Source organism: Anopheles funestus, chromosome 2RL, assembly GCF_943734845.2.
Source record: "Anopheles funestus chromosome 2RL, idAnoFuneDA-416_04, whole genome shotgun sequence".
Taxonomy (NCBI): domain Eukaryota; kingdom Metazoa; phylum Arthropoda; class Insecta; order Diptera; family Culicidae; genus Anopheles; species Anopheles funestus.
In genome coordinates this window covers 21,698,909-21,717,666 of record NC_064598.1, presented here as the reverse complement: position 1 = coordinate 21,717,666, position 18,758 = coordinate 21,698,909, and the positions used below count along the sequence as shown (strand labels likewise).

The window sequence follows — 18,758 nt, the reverse complement described above, 5'->3', positions numbered from 1 at the left end:
CACCAGCAAATAAGAGGGAACCGAGATGAATGCAAAAAGAGCAACATTACGCGTTCGAAATATGTTGCATTTTGCGTTACACAGCGACACCGTAATGCTGACCCGCAATGGTTCACCGTCCGGTCGAAAAGTCAGACGGCTTAAATGCGTTTTGTGCAGTGTAGGTCGAATCGATAGTGGGTTGGACGCAGCAGGGGCAAGTAGAATTTAATTTGAACTCAATTTGTACCAAACAGCGAACATGCGTTGACATGCGTTTAGCTTGGTGACTTTGTTTTGCTGCTACTATCAACATGACTACTATCACCGGTTGACCGGTTTTGCGTATCAATAAAACAAACAGATCGTTCAATTAATCTCAACCGAACCGCACTAATGTCCTGCCATAAGTGGATGGGGACTGGAAAGGTGGAAAGGGGCGAGGGTGGTATTTTTTTTTAAAACTCCAACTGTGATAGGGAATGTGGTTGATGTGAGCGTTCAATAGAAATTGATGATGTTCGTAAGCCACTGGTAAACACAATCGATCAACACAATATCAACCTCCAACACCCATCAACCGCCCCACCATCAGGGATCGGAACAATGTATTTGAACAGGTGGGTTCAAATGGGCGATTGTGGCAAAAACTAAACAACAGCGAAGCCCCAAACACATTCCATCAGTTGGACACAGTTGTGGTGCATTTGAGGTTTGCGAAATTCCGTTAAACGTTAATGTATGCAAATGAGATTGATTGTGTTTGTAATGGAAACGCGGATTAGACACCCGTTTTGTGGTGCTTTTGCATACAAGATGCAGTGAACAGACTCGTGCCAGTATACTGACCTGGTAAACAGTTTTCTAAATGACCGTTTTAATTCTTCAATGGTACACACCATCCGCTGGAAAACGGCATGTATTAAAATTGTAAATGTTTATCTAAGCGGTCCTATAAAAGCAGCTTTCTTTCCATTTATCATCAGCATTTTTCGTTCACAAAATGCATGTGATAGGTATTGTAGTTCTGTTGGTGGCTTTAGGCCACACAACACAAGGAGTTCCTCCGAAACCTGCACCCAAAGCGCAAAAGTTTGACTGGTGGGAACGTGGCAACTTTTATCAGATTTATCCACGATCGTTTAAGGATTCGGACGGTGATGGAATCGGTGATCTGAAGGGTAAGTGGATCGTGCTGGAACTGCACTTGCTATATTTAGCCTATATCTTTATCCTATCAATCTTACACACAGGCATTACACAAACGATCGACTATCTGAAAGCGATCGGAATCGATGGTGTTTGGCTATCGCCCATCTTCAAATCGCCGATGAACGATTTCGGCTACGACATCTCGGACTTTTACGCCATCCAGCAAGAGTACGGCACGATGGAGGACTTTGAAGAGTTGGCCGCAAAGTGTGCTTCGATTGGGTTGAAGCTCATCCTAGACTTTGTGCCCAATCATTCGAGTGACGAGCATGAACATTTCCGCCTATCGGAGGAGAGCGTAGAACCGTACAAGGACTACTACATCTGGCATTCGGGTATATTGGATGGGAACGGTACGCGTCATCCACCCTCCAACTGGATCAGTGTGTTCCGCGGAAGCGCCTGGCAGTGGAGCGAAAAGCGCCAACAGTACTATCTGCACCAGTTCCAGAAGAAACAGCCGGACTTGAATTACCGCAATCCGGCACTGGTGGAAGAGATGAAGAATGTGATGCGCTTTTGGTTGAACAAAGGTATCGCTGGCTTCCGTATCGATGCGCTACCGTATCTGTACGAAAGTGAGGAAGTTGATGGTCGCTACCGGGACGAACCACTGTCTGGGGAGGTTTCAAACGATCCGGACAACCCCGCCTATCTGACGCACACGGAAACTAAGGATCAGCCGGAAACGTATGATATGGTACACCAGTGGCGTGCGGTGGTAGATGAGTATACGGCCCGGGACAACTTTACCCGTATCATTCTGACCGAAGCGTATACGGCGTTGGAGAATACTACCCGGTTCTATGGTACACCGGCAGCACCCGGTGCTCAGATACCGTTCAACTTCCAGCTCATTACGCAGCTGACCATTAACAGTACGGGGCGTGACTTTGTCAACAGTGTCCAGAGTTGGCCCAGAGCAATGCCTCGAGGAGCTATCGCGAATTGGGTGTTGGGTAATCACGACAACAGTCGTATAGCGACACGGCTCGGTGTACCGCGTGCCGATCTGTACAACATTGCTCTCCAGACGCTACCGGGCATTGCGGTAACGTATAACGGTGAGGAGATCGCGATGGTAGATCAGTGGATCTCGTGGGAGAATACAATCGATCCGGCAGCGTGTAATGCAGATCCGGAAACGTACATGCTGTACTCGCGCGACCCGGTACGTACTCCATTCCAGTGGAACAATGGTACGAATGCGGGCTTCTCCAATGCATCGCACACCTGGCTTCCGGTGGCGGATGGATACAAGGAGTTGAATGTGGCCGCCCAGTTGTCGGCACCGCGCAGCCATCTGAAAACGTTCATGCAGCTGACGAGCTACCGGAAACGACGACTGCTCGCGGAAGGTGACTTCAATCTGCAGCTCGTCGGATCGAACCTGGTGCTGTACAAGCGTGCCGTACCGCGGGTGGGCTACGTGGTGGTCGCTTTGAACTTTGGTTCGAAACCGGCCGAACTTCCGTTGGCGCAGGTATTTCCGGGCACGGGTGAACGTTGGCTGAAGGTGATCGCCAGTTCGCTACAGGTGAACAGCACGAGCGGAACGTGGATTAATGTGCGGTTGTTTAAGCTGCCGGCTAACTCGGGCATTGTGCTGGAGCGCCTTACTGGTCGCAATGATGTAGTGGCTTAAGGGGTGAACAACATTTATGGTGATGGGTATCGGGTAGAATAGAACAGTAGCTAGACGCAAAATTGGTTTGTAGAATTTCTTTTCGTACATCGAAGAGTTGTAGTTGACAGAAAAAAAAATGTAGCTGATACACGCTGTCGTAGAAAAGAAAATGAGTTACCGGTAAGCATTGAAAGCGTGAGCACCACTCCGAAATAACTCACTGGAAGTGAGCGTTTCTGCATCGCCTTTCACAAGGATGCTGTGAGTTCCATCCTTCTCACTTCGCCATTGTTTTCATCATCATCTGTTGTGGATGTTTTTTTTTCGCTTCAAACTCACCATCGCGTGTTGTGGAAAAAGCGAGTTCGTGAGACCATTGCGTGAGTAAACAAATGTTGTTTATTTTCCACGCAATCAATGCGCGAGAGAAAGTGCGAGCACTGAGTATAGCCCGCATTACACTGCTCACTTGGTGAGTAAAGCATGAGAAGAGATGCTGTGCTCACGTGCATCGTTTTGCTCAGCCTCCAATATGGGGAGGGATTGATAGTGCTTCTTCCCATAGCGTTCGAATGTGTCGCGTTAGCCGTGCTCGTTCGCGTTCGGTTCCCTTCGGCTTCAGTCAGTGAGAGTTTGTCCGCAATACCGAAAGGATCGTCGGTTTAGTTTGAAAGAAAAAATCTATCAAACCTCGCGTACGGACACAGTGTGTAGTGCGACAGTGCGTGGCCAAGTGTAGCGTGTCCGGTGGCGGGGTGCGCTGCTAAAATCCGTACGGTCGCGTCACGTTGGTTCGTCCCGGTGCGTGAAAAATCATCGCGATGTGTACCCAAGGGTGACACACGGTCCATGCACGGGTGAAGACCGATTGATTAGAAGTGAAGCGCCTGTATGACTGCTATTTGTTTGGTAGGTTTGGCCCGCTCGCTGTCACGGAGTTTGGCCCACTGACCGGCTGACTGTGTGTGTATGTATGTGGATGTGTGTGCGTGTGTGTGGTTTGAATATAACGGGTTAATCGGACCACTGTGTGATGGAATCGCACCGAAGGCAAGATTGATTGTAGAATTCGTCTGTTGGATGCGATACTATCCGTCTGCTTCAGCAAGTATCAGTAGCAGTATGGCGCAGTTGCAATTTTGCGTGTGCTTTAACACTTGTGCTCGTTAGGGGCGATGCGTGAGGCAGCATGTGTTCAAACGAGGAAGCGAATGCAAACGTACGTATCGACCGTACGTGACAGTTGAGTTGGATTTATTGATCGTGCGTGAAATTGCTCACAACGGTGATATCTCGCTGGAAGCAGTAGAGAGGAAACCTATTCCTTCTTCTTCTCGTTCTCCTTCTCCTCCTCCTTTTCCTCCTATTCATACTCTTCCTCCTACTTCTTCTTCTTCCTCTCTTTCCCCTCTTCACCTTCTTTTTCACCACCTACTCGTCCTTCTCTCCTCCTATTCCTTCTACCCCTCCTAACAAACCTTACCGATACACAAACAACCAGGCGCCTCCATCGATCGACCGTTATGTGTGGGCTGTCTATCACGTGGCGAATGCTACAGAACTTTAAGGGAAAAGAGATGCTGTGCCAGTGCGTATTCGCAGCTGCTAATGGACGATTGCCCATTGTCCGGTCTCCATTAATCGCCTCAAGTAGTACCATCGGACATCGGCTTGGGGTTGACGGGGTGGCCCACTGACGGTTATCTCTCAGTGAAGCCCCATCGACCCACACCCACCGGCTGACTTTCGGTGCACGTTGAATGATTTTCGATTTTCCGTGCCTTCGCTTTTGATTGGATTTTCTTTTGACCATCCCTGCACAGTCCAACGGTACCGCTGGCTGGTGAAGCGAGCGTGGAAGCATGGAAACGTGCGGCGTGGGTGATAAATTAATTAATTTCCTCCACCAACGGTCCAGTATCTTGCTGCTTGGTTCGATTTCGATTTACTGGTAAAAGCCTGAACGTAATGGTACGGGAATAGTACCCCGAGAAGCCCCTTGCCTCGTTGCTGAGGGTTCATTGCGGCGGGTATCATTGTGTCTACCGTTCGAGCTCAGAGAAGCAGAAACCTTGAGAAGCCGAGTTTCGACAAGTTGAAACAAGGGTCAGCATAAAAGGAAAATCACACCGATGTTCCGAGTTTCCGTTAAATCCACCACGCTTAAGTTGCTAACACGTGGTGCCACGTGGAAGTAAGCGCGCGTATAGCAAAACTTTGTTGCCACTCACGTTCACTTTTATCCACGTCCACGTCCGGTACACTCGAGCACAAAAGGTTTTTTTGTGTTTAGTTTCTTTTTGCACGCCTTACCAGCGGTGAAACATGGCCCATGGAAGTAGGCCGTGGGGCAACAAAACCCAAAAATTCACCAGGTGTTATTTATACGTCAATGTGCGTTTTCATGTACGGTTCGTGTAGCGTGAAGGACGTTAACGCCATCGAAAAGCTTATCGACGAGGGGGGACCAGTGAATTGAGCTTTACAAGTTGCTTCCTCGTAGCAGAGTCCACTGTCCACTGTATTTCGCGATATGGTTCCATCAGCATCGTTTGTTGTGTCCTTCGACATGGGGGGAAAATGGTTGCGTTTCTGATGGAATCGGTGTGAAGTTCGAAGTGTAACGAATGTGTGTTCTTGTGAGCCGTAGCATATGTGATGGGCCAGTAGTACACCAGCAGTGATTCCAATTCACATTGCTCGCGATCAATCATGTAGTGCATGTTGCGCGATTCTGCAACGAGTTCTTTGTCAGTGAAAACCGTGTTTCTATCTTCCATCATCATCATCTGCATTTCAGCAGATGTACCTCTACTTTCGTGGTGTTTTCCCGGAAAGCTACCCCAATGGCAATGTAGCGACCAGCAAAGTTCTACCATTGGTGCATCAAAATTGTGTTACGGTGTAGAGGTGTTTGTGAAGCGTAAACGGCAAGCAAAAAAAAAGAGAAAGAGTGAAAGCAACTTGCCCCGTGGTGAAAAAGTGGATAAAGCAAAAGATAGTAATTATGTGCATTAAACTGTGCCCGGGAATGGCGGGCATGGGCAGACCAGCGTGGAAAGTGGAAAAGCGGAAGCGCTCGGTGATGGCGTTCCGGACGCTGATCGTCCTGTGCGGATTGTCAGCGGTTCTGTTGGTGGAAGGAACAAGCGGCGTAAAGGATGGCGAATATGAGAACAGTAAGCGAAATTTTTATGTAACTTCTATGTGTTTTTTTTGTTAAGTCATTCCGTTGATTGTAACGTTTTAATTATTCACTGTTTGGTTGTAAATGTTTTATTCAATTGTAATTTTACAAAGGCAAGGAATCGTTTATTTTAATGATAGCCAATGCTAATGGTCGAAAAGCAGGCAGAACTGTAAAACTACCTTGGTTAATTGGTTTTGGGTTTTAACCAGCTTGAAAGACTTCAACCATTTTTTTAATGACAATTGGTTTTTAAATTACTTTGCAAAGGGAAAAAGCAAAAATTTAAAAATATTGTATAAACGCTAGCGACGCGACATACTTAATAATCTTTACCGCTTTCCAAAGATGTTATTTGAGCCTTTTTTAAGCCTTAACACACATCCTTCATGCAAGCACGATGGTATAGATCGTCGATTTGAATCAGTTTTGACCGATAGAAGAAGGTGAGCTGGAGAAAAAAATATAAAAATTAAATATAAATCACAAACAATAAAGGTTATAATAAATTTTAGATTTTTTTGCCCCATTATGTCGACTATTTGTAACATATTTTTTCGAAACGGTTGATAATGGACAAATTTTACTTCAAAAAACTGTTATTTCAATAGATACGAAATTATAAAAAAAACATTGCCTACAAACAGGAGTTTGTTCGGAATATTGACTAGTAATCTTTGAAATTTAAAAAAATACTTTTTTAATGAGCAAACGTGGTGTAAAAATTGATAAGAACCTGCCAGAAACTGGATCATTTTTCATCCTTAAACGTTTCTTCTGTTCATTGCCGGATGATTCTGAATAAAGAAATTCCTAGTGCGTTTCATGTGTATCGCAAAATACTTTCAAAAAACATCCTTACACACAAGATCTTGAGCATGTAAGCATTATTATAAGATAAGCGTAAGGAGAAGAAATGGTGGTTAAATTTATAATCTTGTACCAATGCTTCGTACAGCGTACACCGAGACTTAGTTTCTCATTGTCATGTATTCTGGACGGTACGCTTTTCCCCGACTCGCTGGGACAGTTTTGTTTTTCACTAACCGTAGCTTGGAAAAGTCAAAAAAGAAAGGAAACCATCCTCCCCGAAAAATAACGAAATAACTGACCTGAACGGGTCGTTTGCGTACGTAATGTAATAATGCAAAGTGGCTTGCTTCACGGCAAGCAGCAGCAGCAGCAGCTCTGCTCAACAATACGTGCCCCCGTGCTGTGCCATGGTAGTCCGAAACGGTTCGTAAAGGATATTCCTTTATATTTCATGCCACTACCGTCCGGGTGGTTCCTTTTTTTTTTTTTTTTTTTGAAGCAAACCACGTTGCTCCAACCACGTGGTGAACATCGAGCGACATAACTTTCAGTATCAGTGCCATGCGGAACATGCCCGCTAGTGTCTCTATTTGGCAGTGTTTCCCAACCCCTCGAAGCCCCGAGGAAAACCGGGGACTGAGCATTGTGGGTTTTATTTCAATTTTTACAACCCACTGTGTGTCTCGTCCACCCAACTCTCTGCATAGTCTCATTCTACTCCCCTTTGTTCCTTCCCGCTCTCTACTCGGTCAAAGGTCAACTCTTTTTCGGCCACCAGCAGCAAACATTTGGGGTTATGGGACCGGGCTGTACGCGCTGTGTGCGTACGATTAAGTGGATTGTGCGAGCTTTTTTTGGGTAAGGTTTGGTGAATGTAAATTTGTAGTCTATTTCATTTTGCCCACCCTTTGGAAGCGAATTCTTCGCACGCCTTAGAGGCTAACGTACAATGGCGCCTGCTGTACTGGTGCGGTTGTCTATGGTGGGCTAGACGGCATGCGGCGATGAAGGGAACACAATGAACGGAAGTTTGGTGCGTACAGTGGTATGCAAAAACACCGAGCAAAACATGAAAGTACGATGCCATAAAATGGTGATTCTAGTTCTACGGATGCTGTTGCCTCCTTTTCATCGGTCTCCCTTCCGGGGTGGGAAAGACAGGGAAGCACCTTACCAATTGAAACGAATCTCGTGAGCGTGATTCTCGGCGCTTCTGGTGGGCACGTAATAGGGTGTTCCTGACCAACCTCTCACCACCTCATGGACCCTTGTTACTTCGAACGGCATAGTGAAGGTTCATTTTATTCCCCTCGTCCCTATTTTTAGCTTTTAGAACTTACTGGCAAATGGAAAATAGAGTGTTTTTGGGGAGGAGTAGACAAGAATGGTACAAGAGAATACTGAAACCAGACGAAAAATGAAGCGCGTTACGGGCAGGCTCACTTCGTAACAAGTCAGTTGCAGGAAAACGGTTTACAGGATTAAAGTTGAACCAGTGTGTACGAACGCATGTAGGAGGGTGTTTGCCCAAAAAAAAAAAAAACAAAGGCACATCTCTCGGCACGACATTACGTATGCGCTACATTCATGGGAAGAAAGTTCTTTTCGATCTTTGTCGTTTTTCTGTGTGTCTTCCATCACACTCTACAACAGGGACAAAGGAAGAGGAAGATCTTGTTGAAGGCATCCGACCCGTTGAGCATGCACAATAAACCAGTTCCGGAAGATGTAGGGGAAACAATGGCCGAAAAGTAAGCTGCCGATCCTCTATCCGGGTAGCTACAACGCCGAGCCCGCCATGCGAGAACTCGATCGTAGGCTACTGATTAAAACAATTGGATTACTCAGTTCCAGGGGGCGCACAAGAACCTGATGGGCTTGTGTATACACGGATGCGGAAGTTGTTAGGATTCACTTGTACAGTGTGTGTCTGTGTGTTCTGATCGTCCCGGCTCACAAGGGGAGGGAAGAGTACCGACCGAGTAAGTCGGGAATTCGGGTTGTGGAAATTCATGCGGGAATGGCCTGTGGCGAGCATCTATGTACGTAGGTGTCGAGCAGTGGGAAATATTTTTATTCACCTTCCCGTTTTCACCAGTGCAACTACCCGTAGGATTCCCGTAGAGCAAGTTTATGGCCAACGGCTACCGATGGTTGTGTGTGGCCACGTTCCAAACCTCGTACATAATGAAAATTGAGTAAAACAGTAGTAACCGTCCGGACCATGGGCCGTTTGTGTGTGTGTTTTTTTTTGACAAATTTAATGCCCTATGTAGAAGAATGAATTTTGCTGTACACTGCACTGTGTGTGGGTGCGTGTCTGTGACCGAGTGGAATGGGCAATGGTCTGGAACACTTGTACCAGTATCTATTATGTGCTTCCCCCTTTTTTTGTTGGTTGGTATCCGATGCAGAGTATGCCCTTTGGTCGATCGAATTTGTGCATGCATCGGCACTTCTTTCTACGGAGGCACACTTCCGAGTGGGCTTTTGGTAATGAGTTGTAATAATGATGGTAACGAGCACCGGAGACTTACCGATGGCTGTCCGGCTCGATGTACTGCTGCCCACCCATTGCCGTCGAAAAAAGCGACAAATCTCTGTTCAGCCCCCAACCGGAAAGATATGGCGAATGCTTATCGGTCTCGTTTCGAAGCGAGTTGGGTCGATCGACCACTACACTAAAACCAAAAACCCGCATAAGTGAGACATTGTTAGAAACCATTACTCGCCCCCCCCATTGGTACGCTTTGGATGGAGGTGAATGGATGGAAGCATGTAGTAGCAGTTTAGGTTGATTTAACTTTTGCATTCAAACCAAAACATGCATCGTACAAGTGTGCATCGGCCAAAAACAGAACGTTTTCTTTATGGGTTTGATGGTGGGAAATTGTATTTTCGTACTTATTTAGGTCAGTAAGAGAAACTTTGGATTTCATGTGTAAAATATTAAGTTTAACATTTTTTTTTGTTTATTTTTAATTTATTTTTAACAAAAAAGTGTGATAAACGATCTTTAGTAAAACTCCTATCCTTCAAAGCTTAACACTCGCAATTTTATAAACCAATCAAATAAAGCTTTTATTTCTTTCAAACGAAAAAGAACGATCTGCACCAGAATCGCTGGGATAGTATCGTTTCATCGCCCTACTTGAAATCTTACGGTCCACTTGCGCTGTAAACGTGTTCACATTTAGTTTTACGTCTTACTCCGATCCTTCGCACCGTATAACGCAGGTAAGGCTGGAACCCGAATGCCGGCGATTTTCTACACGCTAAGAACGAACGTGCTAAGAATTGGACGGCTCCCGTCTACTAGCCGGTGTGGTCGATAAATACACCTTTAAAAATTCATAATACTTTTGCCATAGCGTGCCGGAGCGTGTTGATTGATGGATATTCTAGCCGTAAGAATCCATGAACACGGTGCGTGATACAAACGGTTTTAAGGGATCTTTTCTTCCCGGTCGTGCTCCGTGCTACCATCGGGGTTTGTATGCTTCTCACCCGGAAACTGCCCATCAACACGGGCCAGCACGGGTTCTAGGTTTATGCCAAAACGAATGTTTGGGCATCAATCAAACCTGAGGGAGGTGGTTAAAATTTTTCCTTTCATACCATCATCAACGTGGCGTATTTTTTTGCTTCTTACCGATGAAAAATGCTAAAAAGAGTAGCATATCCAACTTTTTTTCTTTTCCCCCCACTAGCGAACAGTTTTGGGGTAAGCTAAAGGCCTATTTTTTACACGTTTTTTGAAACGTTTTTCAAGAGCAGAAAATGCCAAAATTCCCTACCGCGGACGGGGGCGAGTATGCTAAACGAGAAAAGTTTCATTGCTGCTTTGTTTCATTGCTTAAGCTTGTTTGATAGAGAAAGAAAAAAACGAAACAACCTAATCGGACGAGACGAAGGGGGGAAATTTTGGATAAAATAATAATGATTACTTATTTCACTCTAGGCCGAGCTAGTTTGAGTTTTTGCGTTTTCTTTCACTCCATTGCTGACTGTTGGGCACTTTTTTTTGTTTTCACGGTTCATATGTTCGCAACAGGATCCTGCATTCTATTTGCCGCACTACGTAGCATAATGCCCTCCAATGTCTGACCTGACCGATGTCCTAGATATTTTACTGGGCGCTTGAATATTTTTTTCTTCCTCTCATTCTTCGGTACAACACATTGGAATGTTTTTTTTTGTTGTTGGTGGTTGTTTGGTTTTCTTGACGAAAAGCTTTTTTCCTTCCGCACGGCACGGCAACGGATGTTGGTACCAGGGACGACCAGTGACGAGCTTTCCGGCAAAAGTAGCTCGTCCAACAAATGGCACGAACAAATTTGAATATTTTCCCTCAAACTCCACCCGGGTGCTTTACGGTCGTACATTTGCTTGTTAATTTTTTTTTTGTGTGCTCTTATTCCTTTTCCCCCCCGTCACGTGCGTTTGGACGAGTTTTTGAGAAGTTTAAAGAGTGAATAATGCGTTAAGCTTGTGATGAAGGACAACCCCGTAAGGTGAAGGTTAAGGAGCGCTCGTTTTCTGGTTCCGTACTTTTCGGCAACAAGCACCAAAGTGAAAAATCGAGCGGCAATTCTATGGGCAACTTTTTTTCGGTTGCTCTACGGTCAATTGAAGATAATTTCTATTTGCGAGCAGAATTATTTCTGCTTGACTGTTGCCACGATAATGAAACGTTGCGGCGTTATGGAACGAGCGTACGATGGATATGTACTGTACAGAAATTATTGTTTGCCGGCCGGTTGGAACCTTCTGCGTAAATTATTTTTTAAATGATTCTTTCGGCAGAAAAAATATCGTTTGCTCCTTTTAGTTGTAATGGAAAATTGTTGAAATATTTAAAATAAATGTCATACTTACTAGTTCCTGGAAGATTAACTAAAAGGGTTATTCGATATCTGAGAAATATAATTTACTGTAATAGCATTATGTTTGTTCCCATCAGAACAGTGCAATTTTATAAAATCCATAAACATTTATAGAGAGACATGTTTATTAACCATTAATACTGAATGATGCAGTACTTATGGCTTAACTCTATCATTCTTCAGTCATGAAACATAAACCCTTCTCGAGACATGCTTGATATGTTCTCTCGCTAAAACATTTTCCAACATTTTTTTCCTTTAACTCACCTTTTATTCCCATGCGCGAGAAAAAAAGCTACACAGTATTGTACAATTTGTTTAACGCATCGTTTCAAACTTACTCCAAGCTGGGATGCTCATTAATTATGCGATAGCACTACATCACGGTCAGCGAATGGGATAATGTTAAACCCTTTAAAAAGCATTTCAATAGAATCTCCTTCATGGATTATGCTTTTCACGTGCATCGAGCGTTAAAAATATGCTCTCAAAAACCATAGGAAAAAACCTATGGCAAACAAAACAGCTCACTTATGCAAGGGGAAGATCAGCCTCCGGAAGTTGAAGAAGGTTGTTTGTTAATGTGTGGTTGCGGTGTGTGTGGTAATGCCAGTTTTATGCTCCTCTAACTCACCTTCAATTAGATATTTTCCGGGAAATTAACAGGTGAAAGCTGTAGAGCTCATTAATAGTACAGGCGGTGGTCGTTTGCATCTGACGGTTAAAACTTTTGATCGGAAGCATAAATTGTGGTGTTAGAAGATATTTATGAGAGAAAACAGCGAAATTTGCGAACGTTTGTGGTAAATATTACCGCCGACATGGTAGAGGAATATGAATATTTTTAAGGTGAATCGACGATAGGATGGAATGAAAGAATAGTCGCAAAATTTACATCCATGAGAGTAAACAGATATTATTGAACCAGTGAAGAAATGTTAGGAATAGTAAGTAGAACAATCAATAAAAAATGTGTAAACTATCCAAAAACATTGTTTTATGATTTCCTTAGGTTAGTATTCATCCATATCATTTCCTCCTTTTTTATGATTCTTTAGACTTAATGTTACAGTAATGAAAAATATTTTTTGTTGAAACATAGTGAACACTTTGTTATTTTTTAATACTACACATCATTCTTATTCATGTTTTAAATTATAAACCACCATCTGCAACCTTTCCATTTACACCAGAGGCAGAATAAAAGCACCCATTAGAATAATTGTCTGGCTGTTTTCTGTGATTGTAAAAACTTGCTTCCAAATCGTTAGCTTTAATCAAAACGAGTCTGCTGCCATGGTTTTTAACTCCGCTTTTTTTGTGCGCCTCAACCGTCGAGCAAACCGTCGTGTGCGTTCGAGCTGCTAATGATCTTGGCTCGCACATCCACCGCATGACGCAATAAAACGGGCATAAAGTATAACCTTTTCACACCGCCTTTCCTCGTCGACCGTTTTCCCGATGTCCATATTAACCAGCTCGGTCGGCCTGCTAGTTGAAGCATCATCGCTGCTTGCAAAAATGTCTTCAAACAACCAAAGGAAAACAAAAAAGGCACGGAAACTCACCCAACCACCATTGAATTTTCCGCAGTCCATAACGAGCGCGTTCAAGTGCTTGACACTCGAAACAGTGCGAGACAGAAAAGTTGACACTGTTGTCATTGTTGCTGTTTGGGGTTATTTTGTCGCATACCAACCGGCAAATCCTTTCTATCCCCTCTACCGTGTATTGTGTCTGTTTAGTCTTGGGCCCCGGTGGTGATGGTTGTGGTAGTGAGAAATCGACCCAATCTAAAGGGGTTCAGTCCCATCAAACGGTATTTGAGGCAACTTAACTAACCTTTAAACTTTTTTGTACGGGTTTTGTTACGCTAAGCTTAGCCCTGCATGTTGTTTTATACCGGTGAAAGGTAGAGGTAAAGGCGGTGAGACGGTAGACCATACCTATAGCAAAAGGTCATAAAAGCCGCACACCGTACAAGGGATACGATCGTTTCACCCAAGAGTATGGCGTTTCAATGTGTGAAGGTACGGGAGATGATTTTGTATGGGGTGGGGTTGATGCAAGGGATTAATGTGCCCTGTGATGAAGGTGTAGATAATGTTTCTGTGTGGGTTCTCAAGTGCTGAAGCATATGTGAAGTAGGGCTCATGCTTGTGGTGAAGGTGAGAAAGAAAGTGCCATAGTAGATAATGATTATTTGTTGACTCATAATTGTGTTTTGTTGTAAATATTTTTTCAACAAATGTTTTAAAAAAATATTGAGAAATATTGAGAAAAAAGATATATTGAAGAAAAAATTTATCAAAATGAAATCCATAAAATATAAGCTAGATTGTATCCTTGAGGAAAATGTATTATATAAAGCATAAAACACTCGGGTTATAATAAAAATAATATATTATGTATTAAGAAGTACAATTTTACAATGCTACTTATGCAAACGCGAATAACGTGCAGTAAACAAGCTTAACTAAGCCATACTTATCTGCCTGTTTGTCAGTTGTGATTTCTACCCCAATTTCCCATTTCTACCCCCATCTTACTGGATACCTTCCAACACAATTCCTCTCCCGGCTGCAGATCTCGTTTGCCGACGAGGTTATCCGACAAGTAAAATGATTATGACGATTGTAAAACTTTCCCTCCGGTTAACGCTAAATTGCCACCCGGGACGTAAGGGACACGGAAAGGCTGAAGAAGTACCCCGAAAGCCCGAACTGTAGCGACATTGAACCATTGACACGTTTCGTGCGTCACGGTACTGTGCCTATGCTCGTTCGGGTTCGATGTTCCCGGTGACTGACAGGCGACCAGGGCACAAAACACAGGGTGTTAGAAATTTTCATTGGCCCAGAATGGAGAACTCCCTGCCCCGGGGGGGAGGTGTGCGGTTGGTTGTTTCTTTGCTCTGGTTGAACGCATCGAAGCATTCGACGGGGTTGTGTGATTGTTAATCCGGATGGATTTGTCGTCCAAGAGAGCAAAACCCGGAGCAGCGACACCTTCCACTCGGTGGCGTGTATTTGACTTTTTCCGGTGCGGCTTTTCACCGTACCATGGTGTGATCTGTGACACGGGACCAATGGCTTAAGGATTGATGTTTAAACTACAGACTGGTAACATCCGACTGGCTTTGTTTTTGGTGGTGGCTTTGTTGGAGATTGGTTTGGATATGATTTGGGCACTGTGGTCGGTAGCTGCTGAAGATTTCTATCGCACGTTACAAGGTCTTCGGCCACGTTTGGGTGTAAGTTTCCGAACTAGGGAAGGTAGAGTAAGGTTGGATGTGCAATAATTTGCATTTTAAATGAAGCTCGATCATCCATGAAGCTTAGCATTGTGCATCAATTCACAAGACAAAATTATGAACATTCAAAAACTTCGACTAAAACTAATACGTACAAGTTTTGTATCACGTTCCGACACGGTTCATTTCTGATAGTAGCAAGTTGTTCTTTTTTGTGGCTGGTTAAGCAAAACCATTTCGCTACAACTTTGCATAATAATCACTCCATCTCACATACGTGCCATTGGAAACAGGGCTCGTGCTCGGTTATGCAAATATCTTCAACTGCATTGGCGCAGCTGGTTCCTTGGTGCTTCCCGCAGTAAGGATACCGTATTAGATATCGAACGCCTGAACGGCTGAAAAGCAAAAGAGTTAAAATCGTACGCTTGCATTAAATGTGGTGAAAAATGACGCTCCCCAAGAAGTGTCAGCGGTGTTTGGGCCAATTTCACTACTGTCTTTGTCAGAAAACCCGCAGAATAAATGAGCTAAGATGAACGTGCAGTGGTTGCGGTTTTTTTCTCCTTAACCTGCTTGCTCTCTTTGCACGTGTAGTAGACGTGAGATTGTGTCGATATTTCGTTTTGCGTTTGAATGTGCCCTTCCGCTTTTCTGCCGTTTTTCTCGTGAAAAGTCAATAAGTATTGCTACCAATTCGTTAGTGGTGCTGAAGGAGTAAAAAGATCGATAGCTTCATTTGCATTTGCAGCAATGGCAGTTGGTGTGAAACCGAGATCCACCGAAGCAGAGTTTCTATTTTGCGTTGCTTGAATGGCACCATGACGGGTGTGTAAGTTATACGAAAAATCAGTCTTACTCGGAGCTTACAAACAATGGGACTTTGTTTTGTTTAGGTCAATAAATGCTTTAGAAATTATAAATGAAAAATTTTGCCAATAAATAAGAGAGAATTGAACGTACGGCATTTTCTTTTCTTTTCAAATAAAAAAATATTATCTGGATCACATTCGTACTCATACATCTGCATTTATTACCATAGTAGAAAACGCTTCTCAAACAAAGCGCAAACAAAAATAGCAGAAATATCTATTTATCGCCATTTTGATTATATACTTCCAACCAAATTATCCCACAAAAATACACTTTCCCACGGACGTGCAGCAAGTTATCTCAAACAAGTGATTTAGAATGTTACCTTCCTTTATTCACCAACGCTGCGTGACACAATTTCACGACCTCAAAGTAGAAAAGTCATGTTGCACTTCGGTCGCGTGCTATAGTACTGTGCAGGACAGTATAATTTAAGACTCTCTGCACGACTGATTCGTGATTGCACGTTTCTACCAAAGGCAACAGCTGCAGCAACGTGGTACATGATTATTGCATGCTGTTATGCTTGGCTTTACTATGTTGTGGGAGTTGGTTTTCAGTTTTTGCGAAATAAATTGCAACGAAGTTTTGCTTTTGGTTTGGTGGATTTTTTGTTTTGTACTCGTTGGTCGTTTGAATGATTAGAATAATTTACCTTTGTGAGGATCATGGTACGGTGAACTCAAATTGACACCAAATGTAACATAATGTTAGCGCTGATTGAGTTGTTATTAGATTATTTTTCCATCCACTCACTGACGGCATTCATTTGAAAGCGTTTTGCATCCATCATGTCTACCACCACAATGCCACAATCCTAGCATTGTAATATGCGTACCATTATATTGTTTGTGCTGCGTTCCCTGTACACAATCCCACGCGCGATTTATCTAACAGCGGGCAACAGCGGGTTTCGTTTTTCCCAACCCTCACTTTCACGTTCAATGATTGCTTAATTAATTAATAAATTAAATCATGCTGGCTAAAACACTCGTAACCGGGTCCCACCGCAAAGGCTGCCAGTTTTGGCAAACGGTTTTATTTACGTCCTTCACCGTTCTTACAACACCTTCGTTTGACGGGGTTGAGGTTGAAATGGGTACGACGTTTCGCACACCAGCAGCACATATGTGTCCGACGAATTGACCCTCTATGTGGCTGTGCTGACTGACCCTCCCGATCAGCAGTGCGGTTGGTTTGCGGGCAACGAACCACAAATTGACTGCACCGGGCCAGGGCTGTCAGTAAATTATAAGCAAAACTTTTGTGGAATGTTGTTCGACTGTTTTTGGGGCGCACACAATTATCCGTGAAGATAGTGTCCCAAAGTGTTAAGCTTGCCCGGGGCCGGATTTGTACCGGAATGTTGGTAGCAGTGTGGGAATTGGTTTGCTAATATGTGGTATTTGTGTTTTTGTTTGTTTTGAATAAATCGTTTGATGAATTTTCGTGTTAGTTTATATTTTTTACTAGTTTTATACAACTTTACATTAGTTAGCACAAGCTTATACATTCGTTTTCTTCCTCAAAGATAGAACATTTTGAATAAATGATATATATTTTTAGTCTGTATTTATTTTTTAAAGGGTTTCAATGAAATTTAATTAAAGACTATCTCACAAAGTTTTAAAAAACTGATCATAATATTTGATAAAAAATGTACGAAGATATTAAATTAATAGTAATGTTGAAATTGAATTGAGAAAACAAAGGCAGGAAAAACTACCAAATCATTAAAACTAGTGAAAAGAAATGAAAGTGAACGAAAATAAAAATGAAATCAAAATGAATACCATTGGAATATGAATGGATAAAAAAAGTAATATTAATGAATGGAGAAAAACTCTCCAAATCATGAAAAAAATATTAATTCACAACAGTTATTGTGAAAAAACAAACAAGTACAGTCGGTAATATAACTGTAATATCAAAGGATTTTTCTAAAGAATAAAATAAAAAGCAAACAGAAAAATGATAGACAAAAATGTATTAAAAATAGTTTTATGTTATTATCTCATCAATTCTAAATTTAAAACAGTCATTAGAACATTTATAAGTAAATTTCCCGATACGCTCAACGTTTATTATCTTCCTTTTAGGTTTGCGGGATTTATATGAGGAATGCAAAGTTATATTTTGATTTGCTATTTATACATCAGATATATTAGATTTTTTTATTTAATTTTCTTTCATTCACTAAAATTATTCTATCTTATACTTGTGTGACATACTGTACCATTCACTGAAGTACTGTTCGCATTGCAACGACAAAATGTATAATAAATGTGATAAAAGCAAAAACTGCCCTGGCAGCATTATCGGTGCAATGAAGTTGACAGCTTCTTAGTTGAGTTGCCTCTTATATCCGAACTGGAAAGACACCGGATTTTATTTTCATATTATTATTCTTTCTTCTTCATAATACCGGCTAGTTTCTTGTGGTGGGCCAAGAACTTCTTAAACTCAAAGTTTGTTGTTTCCGTCCAGGCAATGTTTTTGTTCGTCTGTTTTCGGGTTTAGCACTTTTTCGTTGTGTGTGTGTGTATACTACTGTTGAATGAAGTTGGCCGGTTTTAGTCATCGGAAGGGAATAATGACAGGAAGGTGAAAATACGTTTGCAAGGAAACGAATGAAGAAGTAAACGCGGAGAAAAAAAAGGAGGAAAATCTCTGTCCAAAGTGCTGAAAGCAGCTACCGTAACGAAGGATAAAGATACGGTACAAGATTAAGCACAACACTGAGCACACTGTCCCTTTGCTAGGACACCACGTGAACCAGAATATTGAATGTGGAATGCCGGAGCGAAGTGAACATGAGAACGTTCGTGTGGGAATAAAATTTCATGCTTTAGGAGTGGTGAGTCTCCAGTTTTTTTTGTGGAGTAGCATCGACATTCGGATTCGTTTGCCATGTACGATGAAGGTGGT

The 18,758-nt window shown here is 42.8% G+C and overlaps 2 protein-coding genes across 7 annotated transcripts in view; both read left to right on the top strand.

Moving 5' to 3' along the window:
* Nucleotides 1-950: 950 nt before the first annotated feature.
* Nucleotides 951-2,898, top strand: LOC125761336 (probable maltase). The gene is made up of 2 exons (XM_049422362.1): nucleotides 951-1,160; nucleotides 1,233-2,898. Exons 1-2 carry the CDS (start codon nucleotides 983-985, stop codon nucleotides 2,834-2,836), a joined length of 1,782 nt encoding a protein of 593 aa, XP_049278319.1. The 5' UTR covers nucleotides 951-982; the 3' UTR covers nucleotides 2,837-2,898.
* Nucleotides 2,899-2,994: 96 nt separating this feature from the next.
* LOC125761332 (nephrin) overlaps nucleotides 2,995-18,758 on the top strand; it is a 152,946-nt gene continuing 137,182 nt past the window's right edge. For 2 of the 6 annotated variants that reach the window (XM_049422356.1, XM_049422358.1), the window contains exon 1: nucleotides 2,995-5,997. In XM_049422356.1, coding sequence (XP_049278313.1) covers nucleotides 5,826-5,997 — 172 coding nt within the window. In that variant the 5' untranslated portion in view covers nucleotides 2,995-5,825. The remainder of the gene's footprint in view (nucleotides 5,998-18,758) is intronic. The other 4 variants (XM_049422355.1, XM_049422354.1, XM_049422352.1 and 1 more) reach the window with 4 other exon arrangements.